We start from the raw sequence: 24,400 nt of genomic DNA on the forward strand, positions 1-24,400 counted from the left end.
AAATGGATAATCAAGACTGTTTATTATCATAACAACGGTAACAATAACCCTGTTTACATTACAAATTTTAAGTGTGCCAGGAACGGTACCTTGCACGGCACGGTTAATTTTTTTGTAGTGTAAATGGGTCAAACATAAGCGTGCCGTACTGAGTACCGTGCCAATCTGGCCCACTGAAATGAGGTGGTCTCGGCATGGTACCAGCCATGGCGCGGTTAAATTTTCTTAGTGTAAACACTATCCAGTCTGTGTATGGTTTAAGTACGGATAACTGCGCATACGCAATACGAACCTTGACCTTTTTTCCCCGCAAACTTTGACAGTTCTGTCATCAGTTCTATCAAAATGGCTGCTCAAACTAAATCCACCATCATAATTGTTTTCATCTGGGTAATTTATATAGGGATTGAAATTAACTTTTCTGTGAAGAGTTCCACATTTGGCGTTCTTGGCACGGTTCTGAGACCGGTTATTTTAGAGAAATGTAAACGGGTCAATTTCTTGAAATTTATCGCAGCCTGGTACCGTGCCCAGAACGGCACGCTTATCACGGCCAAATGTAAACAGGGCTAATAACAACCGAGTCTACAGTGTTTTTTAAATTTGGTTTTCTCGGCTTAGAGTAGAGTAATTTGACAAATTTGTTTTCAGTATATTCTCTTTACATTATCTATTTTTAAACTATTACAGCGAGAACTGTCAGCTCTTTGTCTAATCCTCCATAATGCCACTTTAATTAGCTTCTGGTGTAATGTACGAAATAGTAAAATTACTGCAGACCTGGGAATACTAAAAATAAACTAATTTACCTGAGAGGATCTCTGGCAGAATTTGTGTCCTTTGTAATGTCTTTTAATCTACACCCTTTTTAAAGGAGCTAAATCGCTAATATTTTGGATCTAGAAATTGACACAAATGGGTCACAACAGATATAATAATGTAATGTGAATGTATATAAACTGATTTACATTCAATCGTTTCTGTTTTTACTGCAATTTCAAATCAGTTATATTTGGCGAAATACGCCAGAAGTCTCAATCCAATAGCAATCTCTAGCGTCTGGTTATTCCACTCTAAACTGACAGTATTTATTGCGCATGCTCTCCAGATAAGAATATGACGTCACCGTTTGACATGACTTGTGGAATATATCTAGCCTCTTTCTACGAGTCCCTTGTTAAAAATGGTGCTGAAATGCACCATGGTACACGATTCTTGTACCAACGGTAAAATGTTTATTTTGTTTTAATTATTGGATATCAGAAGCCCATCTTTTCCCCGTAAGATCACAACATCAATGTTGATTTAAATTGACAAATAATTCGTGTTTTCAATGTCGAAGATTTTGGATGATATTGAGTTAGAGACCTAGCTACTTTAACTGTACCCGGAAGAAGCGTATGTTTTTTACTCAAGCAATAGTGATGTTTTTATTATTATTGAGTTCTCTCTAGTAGAAATATATGTCACAAGAGATAGTCCTGGTAACCTAATTGATGTATATTGATTGATAGTCTTATTAATAATATTCTCCAAATATACTGATGATGTACCGGTGGTTATAAACAAATCATATAATTACTGGTGATTTGTCTTATATTACTTATATTGTTTGTATGTACATGTATTAAATCGTTGACAAAAGACTAGAGGCGGAGAGGGGGTGGGGTGTCAGCAACACTCCCTTAAAAGTGTAGCAGAGGCATGACAAGCCAGTAGGTCGGAGAGAGTAAACGAGATGGGGGAGGGGGGTCGGCAACACTTAATTAAAGAGTAGCTGGACAGGCCGGTAGATATGTGTAGCTGCTTGATGAATAGCTGATGCAGATGGAGAGAGTAGACAAGAATAGATCATGTCTGTTTGTATTTTTCTTGAGCCGGGATTATTGAAAATTAATATTTAATAAAACTTCAAAAGAGTTAGATATCTTAGATTTATGTCTGAATTAAGAGTTGAATTTGGTTAATCGGCCGTGTTGCATAACCTAACAAACTTTTATGTACTTATTGCCAATGGTTACTATATACACTTTTCAGTAAGTTCACACCAATCTGATTAAAATTAATTGAGCCATCGTCACTCTTACGTCGCTTAGAAATATATATACCTATCCTTCCGTAAAAACGACTTTGCCAATTATCGAAAACATTCTTAATCCCCTCAAACGGCAATGACATCAGGTATCCTCACAACACTTAGACACCTTAAAACAGCGATTCTCAACCAGTGTGCCGTGAACGGCACACTAAGAAAATGCGAAAAACCGTGTGATCCCAATTAAGTATTCACTGGTGTTTACTGGTAAGTTCATTGTGTGTTTTTCTTTATTTAGTTTCAGTCATTCTATGTGTCTATGACAGTCTCTTGTCTACGATTATATATTTTTCATATATATATATAGCCAGGTGTGCCACTATTTTGTCATGTGGTCAAAGGTGTGCCATTGGCAAAAAAAGGTTGAGAACCACTGCCTTAAAAAAACAATATTTATGGTTGGGTGCACAGCATATTGAGATGCTGTTACCTTTACTAAATAATAGTCCAACAGAAAGACAAGATAAATTTTTTACTGATATTATTGATATATAATTAATTTGTATTTTTTATGACACAGTCACATATGACACAATCACATATAATATTATAGCATTGAGTGTGTGCATCTGGGTAGTTTCCTCTTTTGCTCTCTTACATAGTGTACTCTGAGAAACTCGACTTTGGCATCTTCTTGGGGAAAGACATGTCCGCTGATATTGTGACAAGTCACCAACAGTAATGGACTTGCCAGAGCATGCAGTGATGAGGCATCTCCAGTGTGTGCAAGTCTGCTTTCTGTTGTAGAGGTAGACTAACCATCACGTACAACGTGTTGTGTACCTTTTTTTCTGTTTTTAATGTAGCAGTTTTAATGTCAAGTTCTGTTTTCAGGTGATGGTGCATAGTTAAAACTATTTATCATGTTTGTCCATCTTCCTGTAGAGCTTTATCTGTACATACAGCATGCATTGCATAGTTAATACTAGTATTCTCTGTCCAGCTCCATCTTTTAGTTATAGGATTAAACATCATACCATGCACCAATCTTGTGGAAAAACCATTCTGATCTAGAAGATATTGTAAATCTTGAGGTGATATAAATTTATTCCAGTCATGTGTACCAGGTTCTACTATCCGTAATAATCGTTCAGCTGCTACAACACCTAATAGATAGGATAGGTTGGTTCGATTTAATGTAGTCAGGAACATTGATCCACCAGGCTTGACAAGTTTACAACATGCTTTTATAAACATTGATGTATCCAGTACATGTTCAACTACTTCTGATGCAATCACACAGTCAAATGACCTTTCTTCTGACTCAATTAAATCTTCCACAGTAGCACAGATATATTTAATATTACAAGCCAATTCTTCATTTCGAATGACATGAGCTTGGGCTATTTTAATATTTTCTTCTGAAGCATCAACACCTATAACAAAAGCTCCTAATCTTGCTAAAGGCTCTGATAATATACCTCCACCACTGCCAACATCTAATATCTTAAAACCTTCTAGTTGACTATGAGCTTTAAACCGATGAGATTCAGCACCAGTTTTTTGTTTTTGTTCAATTAAAGCATTTACAATTAATGGAACACGTAATTCATTCATGGTATGCAATGCATTGAATTCACCTTCTTCATCCCACCAGAGTTGAGCTAATGCTGAAAACCTTTTAATTTCTTCTTCATCTATTGTTGTTTGTGCTCTTGGTCTTTTCACTTTTGGTTTGTCATCTAAATCCAACCTTTGAGTTTGACTTGTTGTATGGAAGTGCCTGAAGGAAAATGACGCTTTTCGCCAATATAGATCTACGTGTTCTTCACGAAAAGGATAAGCGGTCTTCCTACACAATCTATTGCAGAGAAATATAATGAGCCTATTGGAATACTTTATATTATTCATTTTCCTGGAAAATGTAGGCCTACACTGTATGAGTGTTTAGAAAGACCTGCATGTAGATGTTAGTAGCAGAGTTCACCTTGCTATCAACGCGCATGCGCGAATCTCTACTTTCCGTTTGATGCTTTATCCAGCCATACCAATAGACGTCTATTTATAGACGTCATTGAGCTATCATAGTATCATACTGACATAATGCATACCTGATGCAGCGTTTTATATACCCAACACAAAACAAAAGAAACTTTTCAACTGTGCCTTATGTTTTTATTTGAGTAAAAGATTTATAAAATTAAAGAAAATAATTTCAAAACATATCATAAAGGAAATAATTTAAAAACATTGTTTTAATTACTTTACAAGATTGGAGACACAAAACTAACAAACTAAACCTATTCTGTATTCATTCAACATTATGTAGCGATTTTCAATGAGCACAGACGTCAAATATTTTCCAATAAACACATCCCGTGATTAACTGAGTGAGTACACAAATCAGGAGGCTGTTCCCGGAGGGCCTGACAAGGGCAGCTGTCTAGTCGTTCGGATGGGACAAAAAAAACGAGGTCCCGTGTACTGTACACATTGGCGTGCACGTAAAAGATCCCTTGACAGTTGGAATTCGATATAAGAGTCGGGCAAAATTTCCCTCATAGCACACTGTATGGCGTATGTCCGTCTTCATTAGCCCAGTTCGGAACAGAACAGTAGGGCGTTAAACTCCATTTCATTTCATTTCAGGAAGCTGTTCCAGGTTAGTGCTAAATGATAAGGCCAGCTCAATTTTTCGTCATAGGTCACGAGATGTAAACAAGGCTAGCGCTAATCCAAACCCTAACCCTGGACCTAACCCCAGTGCGTACCCTAACCCTAACCTACAATCTCGCCACCAATCACGTGCCCTAACCTTATTTACATCTCAGCGACCTTGACAAAAATTGAGCTGGCCTTAACAACTAGATTTAGCCGACTGTTCCATTATATCTATGGAGATTGTGTTAATTAATCTACTTCACTGTCTGAGATATGGGTGTCTAAGTTTGTGGAGATAACCGTGACGTCACAGTGACCCAATGCATATTATAAATGTTAATTCCTTAATTACCACATACACAGTCGCGATGTGTACCCATTTCATTTTGAAATATTTAGCGGAAGTCAGTTTGTTTACAAATTTTAGTTTCATTTTGGAAAAAAATGTCGATAAATCGGCTTTATCTTTATCTGTGGACCTGAAATATTAAATGTCAATCATATACTCACCTCACGAAAGAAATCAACACATCAAGTGTCCGGTGTGCTGTAAAATCATAGGACTGTAGTGATACAGACTTTTCTCCAAATGAAAACAAGCTCACGCCAAGGGTGGAAGTAGAATGACAAACTGTACACTGATGTACCAGGTCAGATGTCCTACTCCAATGTGCCGGGACAGAGCTGAAGAGAGAATGGGTTTAACGTCCACTCGACACAAAATAGGTCATTTCGGGATTAAACATATGGTTCAATTTTATTTCAAAATTCGCTTGCGCGTAGGGGTTTTAAGCAGTGCAGGACCCGGAGAAAACCCACGAGGTTGGACAGGCAACCCTACTCCTTGGCAAGTACAACCGGGTAATCGAAACCACGTCAGCTGACTCAATGACAGATCTTACGATACAGCCCGCACGTGCTAACCATTCGGCCATCCAACACACCACCGTGTGTCAGGACATTGATTGAAATACACCTAAACCCAGAGCTACGCCAATGTGTCAGGGCAGTGACTGAACTACACTCAGTCCCAGAGGTGCACCAATGTGTCAGGGCAGTGATTGAACTACCCCTAATCTCAAATGTACAACAATGTGTCCAGAGCCGCAGTTGCAATACACTCAATCCAAAATGTACACCAGTGCGTCAGGACAGCAGCTTTGAACCATAATTACCAATTCAAAATGTACTGCAGTGCCCCAGGTCAGCTTTGGATACATCCAGTCCCATGTACAACAGTGTCCCAGGACAGCGGTTAACCTATGCCCCCACATCCCAAATGTACACCAGATTGTCAGGGACAGTTGTTGAACTATGCCCTCGTCGCAAATATACATCAGAGTGCAAGAGCGGCAGTTGAACATAAGCATCAAGGGCAGCAGCTGAACTAAGCTTTCATCTCAACTGTACACCAGATTGTCAGGGACAGTGGTTGAACTATGCCCTCATTCAACAAGTACACCAGGGTATAAGGGCAGCGGTTGAACTAGGCCCTCATCCCAAATGTACACCAGATTGCTAGGGGCAGTGGTTGAACTCTGCCCTCATCAAAAATGTACACCAAAGTGCCAGGGCAGCGTTTAAACTCTAAATCTTTAATTAGTGCTATTGACATGTTTATTTTTCATTTATTTGTAAATAAGTAATTACATGAACATAAACAATATTTCCAAGTTTCCATCTTCAGGGTATTTTTTTCACATTACAGTTATGGTTTTTTACATCATATTCAGTAGTTCTTCATATCGTATATTGCTCTTATGTACACCAGTCTAATTAATGCACATTAACTTCCATTTTAAATATGGTGCATTACTGACAAAAAAATACAATTACTTGATATGACTAGTTTTTACATGTTTATAAGAAAAAATATATTTACATACTGACTAAGTTAACTTTTCTTTAACCTGTTTCTTAAGGCAAGTATTTTTTTATGTTTAAGAAGAGAAAAATACAGTGTTGTAAAATTATTTAAAGCACAAAAGATTATGACTAGAAACACTTATTATAGTTACCAGATAATAAGAAAGTAAAAATTACATTACTAATGAAGACCATACCAATTTAATTTTTTGTTACACCTGTTAAAATTTTTATTATTTCTTCAGGAAAAAGATTAATTCAAAAACCAAAAGTACATGGTTGCATCGTTTAAAAGCTTCAAGTTCAAAAATTTTTAGTTTTAAAATTTTAAACAAAACATCTTTCATGTGATTCAATTGGCTATTTATTTATCAAAATCCCGAACACAGAGAGAGAGAGAGAGAGATGGGGTTTAACGTCCACTCGACACAAACTAGGTCATTTAGGGACTAAAATATGGTCAAATTTTATTTCAATTATCCGCTTGCACGTAGGGGTTTTTAGCAGTGGGAGGGCCCGGAGAAAACCCACGAAGCTGCAGACGGGCGACCCTACTCCTTGTCATGTACAACCAGGGAATCGAAACCACGCCAGCTGACTCAATGACAAACCTTATGATACAACGCGGACGTTCAATAAAGCTCTTTCACATGGGCACCAAAACTGAACTCATCAAAGAGCTAGTGATACTCGATTTAAGTTCATCTAAATCGGATAAAAAGTCTGACCTCTAGATGGTCCACAACTTTGTCATTACATGCTTTTATACTATTTGCGTAAAGGGGAGATTCGGAAATTCGGACTCAACCATAACTATGATGTAACGGTGATATATTTGAACGGTTTTGAAAATAAGATAAAATTGGTGACCTGTAGAGAGTCCACAAACTAAAAACGTGATATTTCGTACAATGAGGGACATTAATTCAGAAAGTTAAAGCCCAATACGCGCCAATATCGAAAGGAACCCAGACATTTGGGATATATCAAAACTGGATGAAATTCTAACCTCTGGATGGCCCACAACCTGGGTAATGCATGCTTTTACGGGTAGCGGCCATTTTGCTGGGCAGTTTCGGTCCGATTTTCGCGACATTTGAACTCGGACGCAATTATGGTGTAATGGTGACAGGGTATAAACATACATTGCCAGTATCATCAAAATCGTATTGTGACCTCTAGAGTGTCCACAACTTTGGGCCCTTGCCTAAAGTCCTAGGATGGTAGCGACCACCCCACCCCCCTCCCAATCAAGAATTGGCCCTGAATAATTTAGTGTGACTTTAGCTTGAATATGTCCATAAAGTATGACTTACTTAAATATCTCCATAAAGTATGACATTAGCTTGAATATCTCCATAAAGTATAACTTTAGCTTTACTATACAATAAAGTATGACTTTAGCTTGAGTATTACATAAGACATAAGTATGACCTTAGCTTGAACATTCCATAAAGTATAACCTTAGCTTGAATATTAATATTACATAAAGTATGACTTTAGCTTAAATGCTACATAAAGGATGACTTAAGCTTGACTGTCACATAAAGTATGACTTTAGCTTGAATGCTACATAAAGTATGACTTTAGCTTGAATGTTAAATAAAGTATGACTTATCGGTATGACTTCAGCTAGGAAATTCCATGACTTTAGCTTGAATATTTCAATAGGGGTAAAATATGACTTCAGCTAGGAAATTCCATACAGCTAAGAAATTTCAAAAAGTATGATTTCAGCTAGGAAATTCCTTAAAGTATGACTTAAGCTAGGAAATGCTGTAAAGTATGAATTTAGCTTGAATATATCAGTAACAATAAAGTATAACTTAAGCTATAGGACATTCCATAAAGTATGACTTTAGCTTGAACATTTCAATACCGGTAAAATATGACTTCAGCTAGGGCATTCCATAAAGTATGATTTCAGGTAGGAATATTTCAGTAGCAGAAAAGTATAGCTTTAGCTAGTACATTCCATAAGTATGACTGTAGCTTAAAATTTTAATACCTGTCAAATATGACTTCAGCAAGAACATTCCATAAGGTATGATTTCCAGCTTGAATATTTCAATATAGTACAACTTAAGCAATGCATATTTGAAAAAAAAGTATGGTTTAGGCAACAAAAAGAAAAAAATTAAGCCAGGTGCATACAACCTAAAATCACATTTCATTATGCTACTAAACCTCCACAAAAAGTTAAATATTTACAATCTAATCGAGAACCTACTGAAAATAGCCTGGTTGTAATTGTCTATAGACTTGTCTATCACACATGACTTTAAAACTCAGTAAAACATAATAAATTAATAAACAACATTTATACTAACAATATAAATATAACACATATAATATTCATATATCTATAGTGGTTTGATTGAGCCTCGAACAGTAACGTTAAGGGGAATGAAAGTCACAGAACATTTAATAAGAACTTAGGAATATGTTTGGTCAAAATCAATATTATAGAACATGGGCCCCTTTTTTCTAGCTAAACTTAAGTTTTGCTCAACAGTTTCTAGCACTGGTCGAAAATGTACAATTCAGATAACTTTTTACGGTATTACATCAACACAGCCCAAATAATAGGTTTTGGGTGGTTGTACGCAACCCAACTAATGTGTATTTTATGCCTTAACTTAAGCCATAACTACTGTGTAGCGTCCATAGCATTGTCTGTAGTGATACAGACTCACTCCAAATGAAAGAAATGACACCAAAGGAGGGAAAACTCGAAAAAAATCGAACAAGCCTAGTGTAAAACAGTTGTAGCTGAAGCTAAAAAAAATGCCGCTAAAACACAGAACTTGAGTTGATCCGATGTTTTGGTGCTTTTGTATTCTACACAAAGGATCAATTACGAAAATGAATATGAGTATTTGTTAAGTTGAACATGAAAAAAGGGTTGCGGCCCAGCGCCCATTTGTCTTTGAAAATCACACATAAAAAGGTTTATTTGTCACAAACTATTTTAAAAGAATGTCAGTTGTTTATTCATCACGCAATGCCCCAAAGAAAATCTTGGTAAATCACAACAGGTCTGGTCAAAGTAAATTGTCTTTTACCGAAAGTGCGCCATTGTAGAATATGTTCTCGTTTTATATGGGCTCAAAAGTGGAGATGAAGCCATTCAACCGTCGTATGTTATTCTAAAACAATACACCGAGGTAAATTTTCACGAAGAAAATGTCCAACACCTTTAGTAGCAGAAGGTGTATTGGTGAGTTCGAGTTCCTGTAACTGGTAAAGTCTGGTTAAACCATATAAACCATTGGGTGTTATGTGGACACAACCTGAAAAACATAAAGGTAGAATTCATGATAATATATGAATACATCTTGTCAGTCGATGCAGGATTGAGGGTCTAGTTGTTCGGTTGGAACTAAAAACCGCAATCCCGTGTACACGTTGGTGTGCACGTGTAAAATAACCTTTGACAGTAGTTTGAAATAAAAGTAGACCGTAGCGCTGGTGTATGCCCATTATCATTATCCCGGTCGGTGCAGAAATGTATAGGGCGTTAAACCCCATTGCAATACATGGATGTAACTATTTATGTTCATGTTTATATATATATTGTATGCTGTCTTTACTGAATCTTTTAGTAAAATAAAATTTCATCTTATGTTTTGTAATGGGTTCCACTTACCAATTTACCGTTCGTGTTAACAAACGTACAACAAAAACGATGTATGTGTTGGCATCATTTACAAGGACGAGTTATAGCCCTGTATTAGTAACAAAATTGGGGAAAAATAGCACGGCACTGTAATTGCTATAACTTCTTTTTCCATCCAATTTATCTACTCGGAATACGTCAGATGGATGAATCATTTCAGATTGCATCACAATTTCTGTATCATATTTTTTCTTGCTTATTCTGAGAATAAAAGTCATCTAACTAGTTTTCATGACATCTACAATTGCCAACAACGTAAAAAGGTAAAGTAGTACATACTGCATAATAGATGTATGTTATAAATTCCATAGTCCTTAGATGTGCTTTAATCTTTACCGCTATTCCTTAAACCATGCTTGGTTGATTTACATCCAGTGTCGGATTTACCTACAGGCTTATCTATCAGACAGAAGCCCATGGCCCCGAGATCTAAGGGTCTCCCGGCCATGGTGTATAATATTTTTTACACTGTTATAAGCAGTTTAATCTTAAACATGTCATCATCCGCGACTGAGCTCATTAAATTGTTTTTAAAACACACTTCTTTCATCTTTCTCTAGTCATAAGAATGGGGAATTGGTAGGGGCATCTTAAGTGGAATAGCCTAGGGCCTCTCTTGCATGTCATGTTATGTAAATTGGAGGAAACGATTGTAATGTCACAAGAAACTTCGTGCTTCACTCCACTCGGCGAAAAATCCATTTTACTTCATGTGCCCTTCGCCATTGTCTTTGGTTTAAAAAACAAGCTCCGCTACTGTCGCATTGATACAGTAGTCTTTACCTAAATGTCCGGGTAAAACGTCCTTCGTGGTATGCCTGATTGGTGTAGAAGAGAACGTTAAACCCATTTCATTTCATTTTATTGTTTTACCCAAGTGTCATTATCTCGGTTAAAGCCGCAAGTTGGCAGCACCAAAAAAAACCATAGGGGGACGCATAAAAAAGAACGTCATAACTGAGCCAACATTCTGATATCAGCATTTAAAAGCAATCCCACGTTCTTAATGGTAATTATTAAATGAATCGTCCTCTAGGACCGGATAAAACGGGTGCTGATTGGGCTGTCGGTCAAGGGACCCCCAAATTAGTTCTAAATAAATAAATATGTCATATGTTACAGTAGATTTTAACAAAGGGGACATACAATTTTCGCAGCTAGACAAGGCATGCACAGGAATTGTCGCACAAGTCCAGTTGAGTGGAAGGGCACCCATGACAGTTTCTGCTAGGGGCCACAGACACGCTTAATCCGGCCCCGAATTTTCCTCTGTTTTTGAAATCTTCCAAATACATTTAATTAAATGTCCGTGAAGTAAGAGTACCAGACAAATTAACCGTGTCTTATTTTGATCAACAACCTTAATGGTATTTCTTTTGGTTGGATAATCAAAGCTAAAGAACGGACATTTCAATTGTTCTCCATCATCCAGCTGTAGTTGACCGTTCTACTATAGAATTGAAATACCCCATTTCAGTCCGAATAATACAAAAGAGCCCCATGTTCATTGATTAATTTGATTGGATCATGTTACGAATGCTCGAGCACGTTCACAATTAGAATGCCAAGACTTCTTACGAATACAGAGAAAAAACTTATATAGGATAGAGATTCTAAACACTTCACTAATCGATTTGCTTTCGTTTCTTCCGCGAAAATTGGTAGATATCTTACCGTTGAGTAGACGTTATTTGGTTCATTAATTTAACATGTAGAATGTTTTACGATAAGAAAAAATCTTTACTCTTATGAATCGTTTGATAGTACTTGAAATGGCTCCGTTATAACCATCACTTAACGTATACTATACACATCAGACACATGGAAATACACATTATTCTAGACTGAAAGAGAAGGCAATTTAGGACCTAACCAGACGTTGATATTTCTAATTTAAATGCCAGTTACAAGACACGTCTTCCTTAAAGAGTAAAGGGGAGTTTAAGTTTTCTTTTTTAAAAAAAGTTTTAATATGAAAAGGAAATGAAATCTCGTTTAAATTAACAAATATCTAATCTTGGTTTAAATCACTTTAAAATTTCAACACCAGTCTACTTAATACATTCCTGCTCTATGAGTGGATGGATGCCAATCTAAATTGTTTTTACTATAGCCAAATTAGACAGAAAGAGAAGATTTTAACGATGTTATAAGCTTCTTTTAATGATGAGGACGCTGATCACTGGAGAAGATTTGGCTTTTAAGTTTGTCTGAATTTTCTGCTTGTAGACTAGTCTACAGTTCTAGTGAAGAAATTTCTCTGGAATCGATAATGCAAACCGCCAGATACAAAATATTCAATTACCGTTACATGAACGTGTGTCGTCTGCGTGTTCTTTTTGCTACCGGTCTATAATTTTGTGTTAATACGCGTATCATTCGAGTATTTCTACTTCTATAATTAGACTTGAATGTTTGTATGAAAGCTCTTAGTTGTACATCAAAGAAATGCATTGATTTCCTTCGGTTTAAACTCCAATTATGACTCTGAACAGTCTGTAGAAATGGATTAGTAAACGAGTAATGACAAGCATGTAGTAAATTGTCCCGCCCTTTATATATATAGCGCTCTGAAGTCGCGATTGCCGAGGGGAATAACCAGACGAAAAGGTAATAAAGATGTCCCACAGTGGTATTACTACTAATATTTAATTAATTCTCGAGGAATATGACATATTTAGCTGTTCAATTAGATAAAAATGGAGAAAGATTTTGAATTAATTGCTAGAGGTGAGAAAAAGTCAGCGCCAAGCCAGTCAATTAATCTATTATAGGGTTATAGAATGTGCTGCAAGCTTTTCATTCATCGTCAATAATTCACATAGTTTTATATTGTAAATCCCTACTTGTACACCAAGATATATATCATATCATCATTAATTAGAAATCGAATATCCCAATATGTCTGTCGGCATTCTAGAGAGTAAATTTTCTGAGATCTAAAAATCTGCTCGGTTGAACGTATACTGATTGATTCATTATATAGCTAATCACGGCACTTCTAATTGCTGTTTTGATATTATTGGTTGCATATTGCATGGTCGTTGCCTCGAGTAATGAACGTATTAAATACCGTTCTATCCCAGAGGCAGGTATAAAATCATAATTATTATAATGTAAATCCTATTAGTCAGTTTGAGCAGAACGAGTAATAGACTATGCAACTGCTAAAAGTAGTTCCTTAGTTTGATCTATTATTTTTCATGTATTCATATATACCATCTGTTTCCTTTTCGGTAGGCTACCAGCCAGAACAGAATAAGATCTGACGAGAGCGTGAGCATTAATGTTATGGTCGTCTCTATGCTCAGGCAGCGGCGTAAAGGACCCTGATAAAGACTTTTCAATAATCCGGCATGTTTGTTATTCGTATAAATCATTGATTTGGCGTTGCATTTCTTATATTTGTTTACATATTTGTTTCTATTTTACTTGGGTGAAAAAGCACCAGCAGTATATCTATATACGCTTCACGAATATAACATCTGAGAATTCTTTTGTTGTGTTACTTCATTGTCCCATTGTCTTTATAAAACAATCCGCTAGAAGGCGTTTCATTTTCAACAACTCGGATGTTTATTATTCTTATAAATCCTGGATTTGGCGTTATATTTCTTAAATTTGTTTACATATTTTTCTATTTTATTTATTATTATTTTGTTCCACTTAGTATTATTAATTGTTCTACTTAGTATTAGTATTTTTGTTCTACTTAGTATTATTTGTTCTATTTAATAATAGTTCCATATGAGTCTACCGCTGACTGTATTGCACATTATTTAAATATACCAAATGTATATAAGGTGACTATATAAAATAACTGCGACCAACACCGGGAGCGAACCCAGGTGAAACCGTTACCTCACTGGCCACCGTGACTCCCATACTATCCTAGATATGTGCGATTAGTGATATACTATTGCTGAGAAATTATAAATTATGGAAACTACCAAGAAAAATCCCATGGACGATATAAGACATAATTCTACTATCAAGGCCGTTTAACAAAATGTAATCATACTGCATGGCACATGCCCGTCCTCATTAGCCCGGTTGTTACAGAAACGTAGGTCAGGGCTAACGTTGTCGTACAACGTGGGGGAAATGCAAGCGCTCAGATAACAATGGCTGAAATGAAATGAAATGGGGTTTAACGTCCTGCTGTTCTGCCCCGACTGGAACAATGGCTGAAACGCAAAACAGAGACCTGTATTGTGGCATTTATGTCTATAAGTTTATTTTCCGTGGGGCATTGAACATCAGTTAGGTCATTGATTAAAAGATAATGCTACCGGTCATGAGAGTGAGAGAGAGATGGGGTTTATTTCAATAATTCGCTTGTGCGTAGGGGTTTTTAGCAGTGGGGGGAAACCGGGGGCCCCGGAGTAAACCCACGAGGTTGGACAAGCGACCCTACTCCTTGTCCTTGTCACGTACTACCGGGGAATCGAAACCAAGCCAGTTGACTAAATGATAGACCTTATGATAAAACACACACGCGCTAACCATTCGCCCCCCCCCCCCCACACACACACGATCATGATACAACAAATGCTTACCTGCTAAAGAGAGAATAACTAGACTCCTCATGGAATAAAGATGTTGTAATCCAAAATCTCGTATCTGACTCCATCGCAAATATAATCTCTGTAATGATGTCATCGTCGAGATGTAGCCGATTCCGATATCTGTGATATGGTTACATCTATAAAAAAAAGGAAAAAAAACCATTTAGTCACGTGATTCAAAATAAGATAAATTCAATATGTACAGAGTTGGACGACAGTGGATATTTTATAAGATAACTTCTTAGTTAAGGTTATATCTCTAAAATAAAAATAAATCGAATCGTGGTTCAAAATAAGTAAATTTCAATATGGTTAGACGACAGTTGGCCTCTCTTTGTTTTTAAACGGGCACCTGTTGCGGGTCTTTCTTTGGGCCTTAAATGTTATATATGAATTATTAATTAGACATCTATTAACATGACAAGACCATAATCAACTCTCGAATCTTTCTATTGTAAGTAGATTAGAACGGTTCAGGCATTTAATGATTTGATTTATAAACGGAGAAGCGAGGCTAAGACTCGAATGAACAGTATGGTAATACGATCAACGCACACATCTTGTCAAAACTACAACCATTCATACCTTCGCTCAAAATAAAGTAATCTGAATGAAATTTTCAATATATTTATTTTGCGTTATCTATTTTTGAAATATTATGGCGAGAACAGACAGCTCTTTATATATAAATCTTACAAAATGCCCCTTTTAAGAAACGTTGCAATAGTTTGCATTTTTCGCTAAAATATCAAATTTCCAACAGCTTAATCCAAGCTAATATGTACTCAGATTGATTGTGTAACATTTAATTAAGGAAACAAAATCAAGATACCATAGCTAGATAACTTCCTGGCTTGGATTCAATGGCATAGATCGATGAAATTTCAAATCAACATATCTTTGTAAATACTGAACGGTATTGAACCATTTTGAAACCGAAATTCCTATTAGGCGTTCAACTTTCACAACATCGTAGTTTGCAAGGGTTTCATATTGCGCTAAAATAACGCAACGGGACTTTATTTTATTATCACTCACATTGTATATCTTTGATTAGTTTTTTATAGTTTAATTGTTAACTGGTTTCAGAAAATCTGAGGTTCGCAGTCATATGTGAAACTTAATCCTAAAATAATTGGAATAAGCTTCAAGAAGATGACAAATTATCTATTTTTTATATTAAAAAAGAAACTCTTCTTTAATCTAAATGTCAAATATACTAGCTGTCTTTCGAACAAGAATAAAGTTAAAAAGTATGTCTAAGCATGGATTCAATGCTTTACGCTAAAATATCCGGCGGGGAAAAAGTAAGAGTATCAAAAGAAAATTATTTCTGACTCAACAATGTATGTAGGAGTTTATATAGCTTTCATTATTGGCAGGACATTGCTCTGTAGTCCTATTCGTGGCTAAAAATGGTTTTCTTTGAAATTTGTTATATTATGAAGCTCCTTTGGCTCTAAGGGTTTCTAGAACAATGGTCTAGTGTGAAGAAAAACAAAAACACGTTAAAATGCCAGACATGAAGGCAAGTGGCATGCTATTACTTGGAAATGGTTGATAAAGGTCCCAAATAATATTACAGAATATTTTAAGATACAACACTCTTGACTATATACGTATATACTCCAGAGGACCAGAATTCCCAACCAAAATGGTCCATGGACCAAGAAAAATGTCACGTTCTCACTTTCCAGGGTGGTACCTGTGGGAGTAGGACTAATTATTCAATCGAACTGAATCAACAACTGGTGTACATTATTTGACGCGCACGTAAAGGAAACAATGGCAGAGCTGTAAATGGAAGAAAAATCAGCAGAAACGTCGCTAACCGAGCAAAATCCGCCGCCCTGCACACTTTACCATGGCAATTAAAAATGTCGTCGAGATGTTCAACCCATTTCAGTCCATAGATTGGCTTGTAACTTACTCCTGGTATAATACCGAATTTGAATGGCAATACCCATTATTCATGGTCATAAGATACGATCAGCACAAACTATGCTGCAATAAATTGGTGCCTCAATGGTTTATGAGAGCACAATCAAGAAGTCTATTCCTTTCTTTTATGATTAGTACGGAACATAGATTTTACCCAGGCGAATGTTATATTACATATTAACGGCACCGTAAAGCTGTTTTAAGTGGGTTGGGTTTCAAACACAAAACTTAAAGGTGCATTATGTAAGATTTAGATAAAGAGCTGACACGTGAAAAATAGGTAAGGAAAGAGAAATATATTGAAAATGTCAGTCAAATTACTTCATTCTGAGCGGAGTTAAGGCCCGATTGTCATTGCTATCGTTGTTGCGATAATAAACAAAGTCCCGATTATCCTTTTTTTAAATTAAATTATTAACTGGCAATCGTGTTTAAATCCGTTGAAAACAAAACCATCCGATGTTCTAGAGAGCTGATTTTGGGCTTGACATGTGAATAAATGTCTAATTAATGATTGATATAACATTTGAGGCCAAACGAAAGATCTGCATTAGACAGATTTAGCTCTTACAAAATGCATCTTTAAAACTATTTCTCTATCAATTGTCTCTCATGGCGATTTGAAAAGTTCGACTACGTCCAGCGAGGCATTTTTCCAATTGGTAATAACACGAATTCGATACTATTTCTGTAATGAAAAGTAACTTATTTAGGTAGACATCACGCTTGTAACACAATGCGCAAGGGCGTACACATTCCCAAACATTGAACACCAATTGCAGTATTCATCACTAATTGGTTTCCTTAATCTCCGATATGTGTCGTGTTCGTGTTATTATTGACAGGACAGTTTACTTTTAAGATCCTATTCTGAGTACGCTCTTAGTCGGCGGAGACTCGGGTAGACGACAGGCCCACTGTTATAGGGTATGCCGAAATTCTAAAGTATTCTTGTGCTCGGGGTACCGGGAACCTACTCAAACCGCCAACGTTATTTCCCATGAAGTCAGTTCTGCTCCTATACTGGGCTAATGAAGACGGGCATACGCCATACAGTGTTCTATGAGGGAAATTTTGCCCGGGTAGCGGCACTATCGCCTACTCTTATATCGAATTCCAACTGCCAAGGGATTTATACGTGCATTCCAATGTATACACGGGACCTTGGTTTTTGGTCTCATCCAAAGGACTAGACAGCTGTCCTTGTCAGGCCCTCCGACCTGCATCACTGACAAGGGGGAACCACGCCGGAAAATCTTGATGAACTTTCTCGGCCAATGCAGGGATCGAACACCCAACCTCCAGGCTAGCGAGCTAGCGTCTAACCACTTAGCCACGTGATCCCCCGGGTAGAGAGCAAATTAGATCTAAATATTAAGGCCACCGGTAAATTTCGTCAATGTCAATGTTTTTAGATCTGACCGGTAGGGTAGAGCAGGCAGTATAATTAAGATATAAAATCAAAGCATGCATACGGTCTAGAGAATTGACAATTGTATATAACAGACCTAATATCGTATCATTATGCATGAATTTCCCTTTGTTACAAAATACCCCCTTTCATAAGTAATTACAGGCTAATTATACATGTAGATACATTTCTATGACAGTTTGTACATAAATATGTCTTAAACACAAAAATAAGTTCAGATTCAAAATCTTTATTAATTTTCAATTACTATATTTTGTATTGTTTAGTATAGAAGCCTATAACTACCATAGACTCTATCACACAGGCCATTTTGTTAACGCAAATTACACGTATTCAAATGTGGCCTGGAATGTAGAGACTATAACAATTTCCGAGGCGAAAGCCAAAATGACAGGTCGCTAATATCGCGGTGTGTTAATTTCCTAATTTCTACTTTTCGAGTTGCACTTTGGCCTGGTATGCGTGTTGGTGCCTTCTTACTGACATGAATAAATAAAAAATATGACTGACATGAATAAATAAAAAAAATATGACTAAGTCGAAAGTCGACATCACGCATACACAAGACAAAATGCAAGTCAAAAAGAAGAACAAAACGAGGGGCGCTATTATCACGGTGTGTTTATTTCTTAATGTCCTATTTCCAGTCGATTTTGGCTTGTGTAGCGTGCTGTCGCCTCACAGTTTGCCGTAACTTCTACTTTTCGATTTTTTGACTTTCGCGTTCTGAAGGGGCGAATTTTAGAAATTACGAATAGTAGTTATAGCCTACCATAATTTAGTACGACGTTTTAGCGTAAAACTCGGAAGAAAAATCACCAATACCGTAAAGAAAATGTAAATTTTGTAATATGGGACCTATATATGTTCACCTTGTGTTTTCAAACTATACACTGAATTTCTTAATTAATAATATGCACGGGCAGTTGGTTAGCAAAACTTCATTTACATCTTCTTTAGTTTTGAATGTGCAGAAATTCTTAAAGGTATGAAGGTCACGTTTAGCATCTGGGAATATGTCTGACCGTTCCCAATACAATCTGATTAAAACACAGATCCTTTTTCATTTTGTTTTTATATAGTTCAAAATTTTGCTTTACTTTTCTTCACTACACCCATAGACATCCCGCTAAAAAAAGATCGATGTAGGCATGGACCTAAACGTTATATATATTTTTAAAACTGATGCATTATCTTCCGTACTTGCGAGATTAGCAGTAGAATTTGGAAACTCATGGCCTGACTGTAAAAAGTTTGTTCAGTTTCATGATACCATACCAGTTGGGTCAAGACATTATTACCTCAATGACAACAGAACTACTGGGAATATTACATTTACAAGAGTACCAATGTTATGAAGTTTACTCCTCATGGAAAACTTTCATAACAATAAGGGGTGAGTTATATTCGATGTTAATTAGATGATCCCATACTGTCTATTTCATTCGTTAATTCGTTGATAAATCCATTTGCGAGCTAAAGTCGGTAAAGTATACACAATAAGTTAATATTTAATTTTATTTTCTATTTCCGGACAGAATATACAAATCCAAATACCCTTCTTCGGTTTTCAACCAAAAAGTCAACACTATTTCCATGCAAAAGGGATGGATGGTGGGAAGGGGAGAGAGCGAATTGCTATAAATATATACGAACTCCATTTTTAGTCCTGTTAACACCCACGGTAACAGTCAGATCTAAATGTTTACCCAATTCTATCACATATGTAAAAGCTGTGGATGTATTTCAGTATTTTAAATTATATGTAGGCGTTATCGATTATCGAATAAATCCAGAAAGGTACGAACTCTGTGATCATTAAAAACGGCTTTGACATAAAAAGACTGTAGAATCCAGATCTGGACATTTAATTATGATCATTAGTGATAATTGCTTGATCTAATTATATCATGTATTTTATCTATGGCGTCTTGATGAAGACGTCTAAAGACCTGGCATCCTGGTTTCAATAGGAAAGACATTTTCAACTGAATATACATGTATACCCCCCCCCCCCAAAAGGAACTGTCAGAACACCCGTAATCATTATTTTCCCATATGGTTCACCATTTTCTAATACAGATTTTAGAAGACTGCGTTTTTTGCGCAGTTCAATTACTAAATGCGATTAAAACCATTTATCAAGACATTATTACTAAATGCCACGGAATCAAAGCAAGTACAAATTACTACTATTTTGGTGCTTCAAAAAAAAAAATGTCCACATGGACTTATGGATGTAGCCCATGATTCTCCGATAGATCGTTGACCTCCACAGATTAAATTACTTCTCTTGTGAATGCTGAATCAAAGTATAAGTACTCAGTGTTACTTATTTAAAAAGTTTTCAATTAATATACTGTTGTATTTATATTATGATGACGGTTAAAAGCAATACAGTACTAAAAGTGCACCCTAATTTTCAGAACACATAGGTCTAACTGTTTTTGTGAGGGCCTCACAGCATATGTAGCCCATGGGCCTATACAAATTCTTAACAGTCGGAAAACGATGTAGGGTAGGCGGAAACGCCGCTGTCGGACAAAATTTACCTCCTATATGACCGCCTACATTAGCTTTCATTTTATTAACCAATCAATACAATCATAACAGACATAACAAGACTAGAAACACAAAATATTATATATTTTCTGAATGTATCTGTGGACATATAAAACCAGGATTACCGCAGAAGGTGTCATCGAGAGTTCGTATTGTCACGAGGGACGTGGTGCAAAATCCTAGTTACCCTGCGCACTAGTGGATGCAAACTTCAAATGATTTATAGAACAGTCCGGCTTAGACACATAAATGGTTAGCTATAAACTTCCAGCTGAATGAAAAATGGTATCGGGCCTTTATAGAAATACTAAACAAGGTTTTCTTTAGCACGGCGCCCGTTAAATGGGAAATGGTTAGGTTATGGATTTCAGACGGTGGTGCAACTTGGGTGTAGATAACCTCCGAGCAATGGTCACCATTAGATTGGTGGTCGTGATTTAAAAAAAAACCCAGCAAATCAATCACTATCGTTGTTAATGATATCTGAATAGAACATGATTTCACAGGTCTTCTTTTCATGAACACAAAATTTACACCCGATGTCTACATATAAAGACTTTGGTGTTAAATTCTTTTGAATATTCTAGTGATTTTTAATTAACAGATTCGCTATACTTAATTCACATGCTCAAAATCAATTTCTAGCAGTCCAAGTATGAAATTCATTGTACAGCGTTTACTAATGTCGGTTCTAATGAGCAAGTAATTATGGCTGTTCCGCGATTGATCTAAATGTCCAATTCGTAATGGCGTTACGTTCCGTTGATTCTTTCTAAATACAGAACTTGGATCGATTGACTGTCGTTAATCATGTGTAAGTTAAATCCCAATTAATTCACAAGTTTGTTTACGCTGAAACATAATTAGAAACGGTAATTGTTGTCGACCCTTTAAGAAACTGATGATTGAATGACATTGCTCTTGATTTGACCAAAATGTTGATTTCATAGAAGCAGACACACCACTGTTAGTTGTTTGGCCTTCCCGGGTAAATTAGAAGTGGTATCAGGTATTCAATGACGATTAAGTACAATATAATAACAATAACAAATTTGTGTCTTTTCATGAGGAAGGAGGGTTCAGTGAAGATTAAGTACAATATAATAACAATAACAAGTTTGTGTCTTTTCATGAGGAAGGAGGGTTCAATGAAGATAAAGTACAATATAAATAACAATAAGAAGTTTGTGTCTTTTCATGAGGAAGGAGGGTTCAATGAAGATAAAGTACAATATAAATAACAATAAGAAGTTTGTGTCTTTTCATGAGGAAGGAGGGTTCGGTGGCCGACTGGTCTAATTGCGTGGGCTTTAGATCTTAAGGTCTGCCATTGAGTCAAGTGGTGTGGTTTCGAATTTTTAGAAAATGATTGATTGTATGTGGGTGGAACAAGGCCCTTGACTTATTTCAAAACGTTCTCTGTGATAACAATACACGTCAATCACAGCATGATTCTTCAGATAAACACCCCCGTAAACCCTAGAGAGCTACCCCTGCCTTTGTAGGCCTACACCTTATAATCTTGAGATTTGTTGTTTTGCGCTGTGAATGACACGCTATTATTATCCGTATGAATCAGTATGAGTGGGCTAGTAAATCGAATCGACTCAATGTAAGTTGTAACTGGGCCGAGTGTGTAAACGCCATAAATGTCATCGACCGTCCATTAGGTTCGTGACTGAATTCATAGATTAAAACATTTCCTTCTCACTGCCAAACACGTTCAATAATATTACACATACCAAAAACACTATTTATAGATCAGTTCTTAATTCATTATTCCAGGAATTATCACCAGATCTTTGATTAAATCTCCCGATCTGAATGTTTTGTGTCACATTTCAATGCCCAAAGCAAAGGGTTATTCGTTTTGATTAAGATATATTCGATCTTTTGTAGTCCCATTATTAGAACTTCAGTACACAGTGTTGTGGACTAGTTATAGATCGAAAATAATTAATTAAAATTAATCATATATCGGGTTGGGAGTTTATTTTTCAAAACAGGAAATGTAGTTATAATGATAGTGAATCACAATAAATCGATGCAGTAGAATGGAAGAAACGATTATAGGCTCTGTGGGGGTTGTGCTAAAATTGACAACCTAACAGATTAAGATTCAAATAAATGGTTCAAGAAGGTCTAAGTCTGCAATTCTTGTTGCAGGTATGAGAAGATGGATGCCATTTTAACATGCTTAGTAAACAAAGAATCCATCATTGACACATTTTCCAATATTTGAAGCAACAGAGACGGTGAAAAAAAATATTCGTCCTAATTAAATTAATCAAGAATGGTGTGAAAGTGTTCGGTTCTATGATATAACAGATGGTCGTGTGGCATTGTTGCAGGCGTTCCAGCTAAACAAAAAAAGCCTTGACTTTGCTAGTACGGTTAAGTAAAGGCATAGTTTTACTCTATAAATCTCTGTGTACGATGAGTCATAGTCTGTAGAAGAATTAATCTCTGGGGAATTGTATAATTTTATTGTCAAACTGGCTTGTAGTTCCAGCTTTTCCAACATAACAATATTGCATGAGATTAAACAAACGTCAAGCAGGAGTAGTATTAAATGTAGCGTAATAAAGCCGTCATTACAGCCACGCAGAAAAAAGTTCTTTGATGGGCGTTCTGGGAAACATGCGGAAATGGTTGACATTAATGCGTCGAAACAGATAAAGAATTAGAAAAAGTCATAAAAAAAAGAAAATAAATCATTTCGCCTTTAGGATGGTGAAATATGGGGAGATATTCGTTTAATATCTGAACAAACGGTTTTGGAATTAGGTTTCCGCTTTTGGTGGGACATATTTGGGGAAGTTTCGACATAAATGTAATTTATCTCTTTTGATTCATTTAGATCCATAATATTATTTCCTGAGATCCGTATTGAAGAAATTGAAAGATTTTATTTTAGAAACGTGTTGAAAATACAAACTACCATTATCATAAACACTGTGCAATCATTTGTGCCAGGAATGTATTTTCAATGGCATTTAAGATGGCGTCGCGTATCGTCTGTATTGATTATTCTATAAAACTAGATTTACCAAGCTTTTAATATTTAGCTTTTAAGTGATTTGAAAAATGAGCAGTTGTATAAAGAATTTAAAAGGGGTTGTGCCAGACATATTTTAGTGAATAAATCTCCTTCCCCAAGCTCTTCTTTTGCGTATAGAATTGACAGGTAAACAGGCATGCGTATTTGGAAAATCCCCAAGTGAAATATACTATTCCAGAGTGCCTTACTGATTAACCATTACCGGAGTACCGGATTAACCATTAGGCAAATAAGGCACGTGCCAAAGAGCCACTCAAAAAAAATAAAGTAAAACAATGTTGTAATCTAGCTACTGGTTATATAATTACAGTACTGTCAAAAAATATTGGTTCTGTTTTGTTTTTTGTTGGGGGGGGGGTAATTTTTTTCTGTCGTTAAATTTAACTTTCTTCCTTTTATCGGCGAACCCAAAATATCTGTATTTTCACGCCACTTATCAAAATGTGCCTTGGGCCAGCAGAGCCTTAATCCGGCACTGACTGATGTCTAGGGATCACAGGCTACTTATAAGAACGTGATGAAAGTCGTGACAAGAGAGATGTCTTGAACATTACTAACTCCATTTCCGTCTGGCTGGGGATATCGCAAACCCAAA

At 36.3% G+C, this 24,400-nt stretch overlaps 2 protein-coding genes across 2 annotated transcripts in view; both read right to left on the reverse strand.

Moving 5' to 3' along the window:
* Nucleotides 1–2,552: 2,552 nt before the first annotated feature.
* Nucleotides 2,553–4,018, reverse strand: LOC126811638 (ubiquinone biosynthesis O-methyltransferase, mitochondrial). The gene has a single exon (XM_050537424.2). It carries the CDS (start codon nt 3,944–3,946, stop codon nt 2,957–2,959), a length of 990 nt encoding a protein of 329 aa, XP_050393381.1. The 5' UTR covers nt 3,947–4,018; the 3' UTR covers nt 2,553–2,956.
* Nucleotides 4,019–6,290: 2,272 nt separating this feature from the next.
* LOC126811063 (F-box/LRR-repeat protein 16) overlaps nt 6,291–24,400 on the reverse strand; it is a 56,377-nt gene continuing 38,267 nt past the window's right edge. The window contains exons 2-3 of the mRNA XM_050536535.2: nt 14,801–14,946; nt 6,291–9,855 (exon numbers count right to left, since the gene is read on the reverse strand). Coding sequence (XP_050392492.1) covers nt 9,707–9,855; nt 14,801–14,946 — 295 coding nt within the window. The 3' untranslated portion in view covers nt 6,291–9,706. The remainder of the gene's footprint in view (nt 9,856–14,800; nt 14,947–24,400) is intronic.

Source organism: Patella vulgata, chromosome 2, assembly GCF_932274485.2.
Source record: "Patella vulgata chromosome 2, xgPatVulg1.2, whole genome shotgun sequence".
Lineage (NCBI taxonomy): Eukaryota > Metazoa > Mollusca > Gastropoda > Patellidae > Patella > Patella vulgata.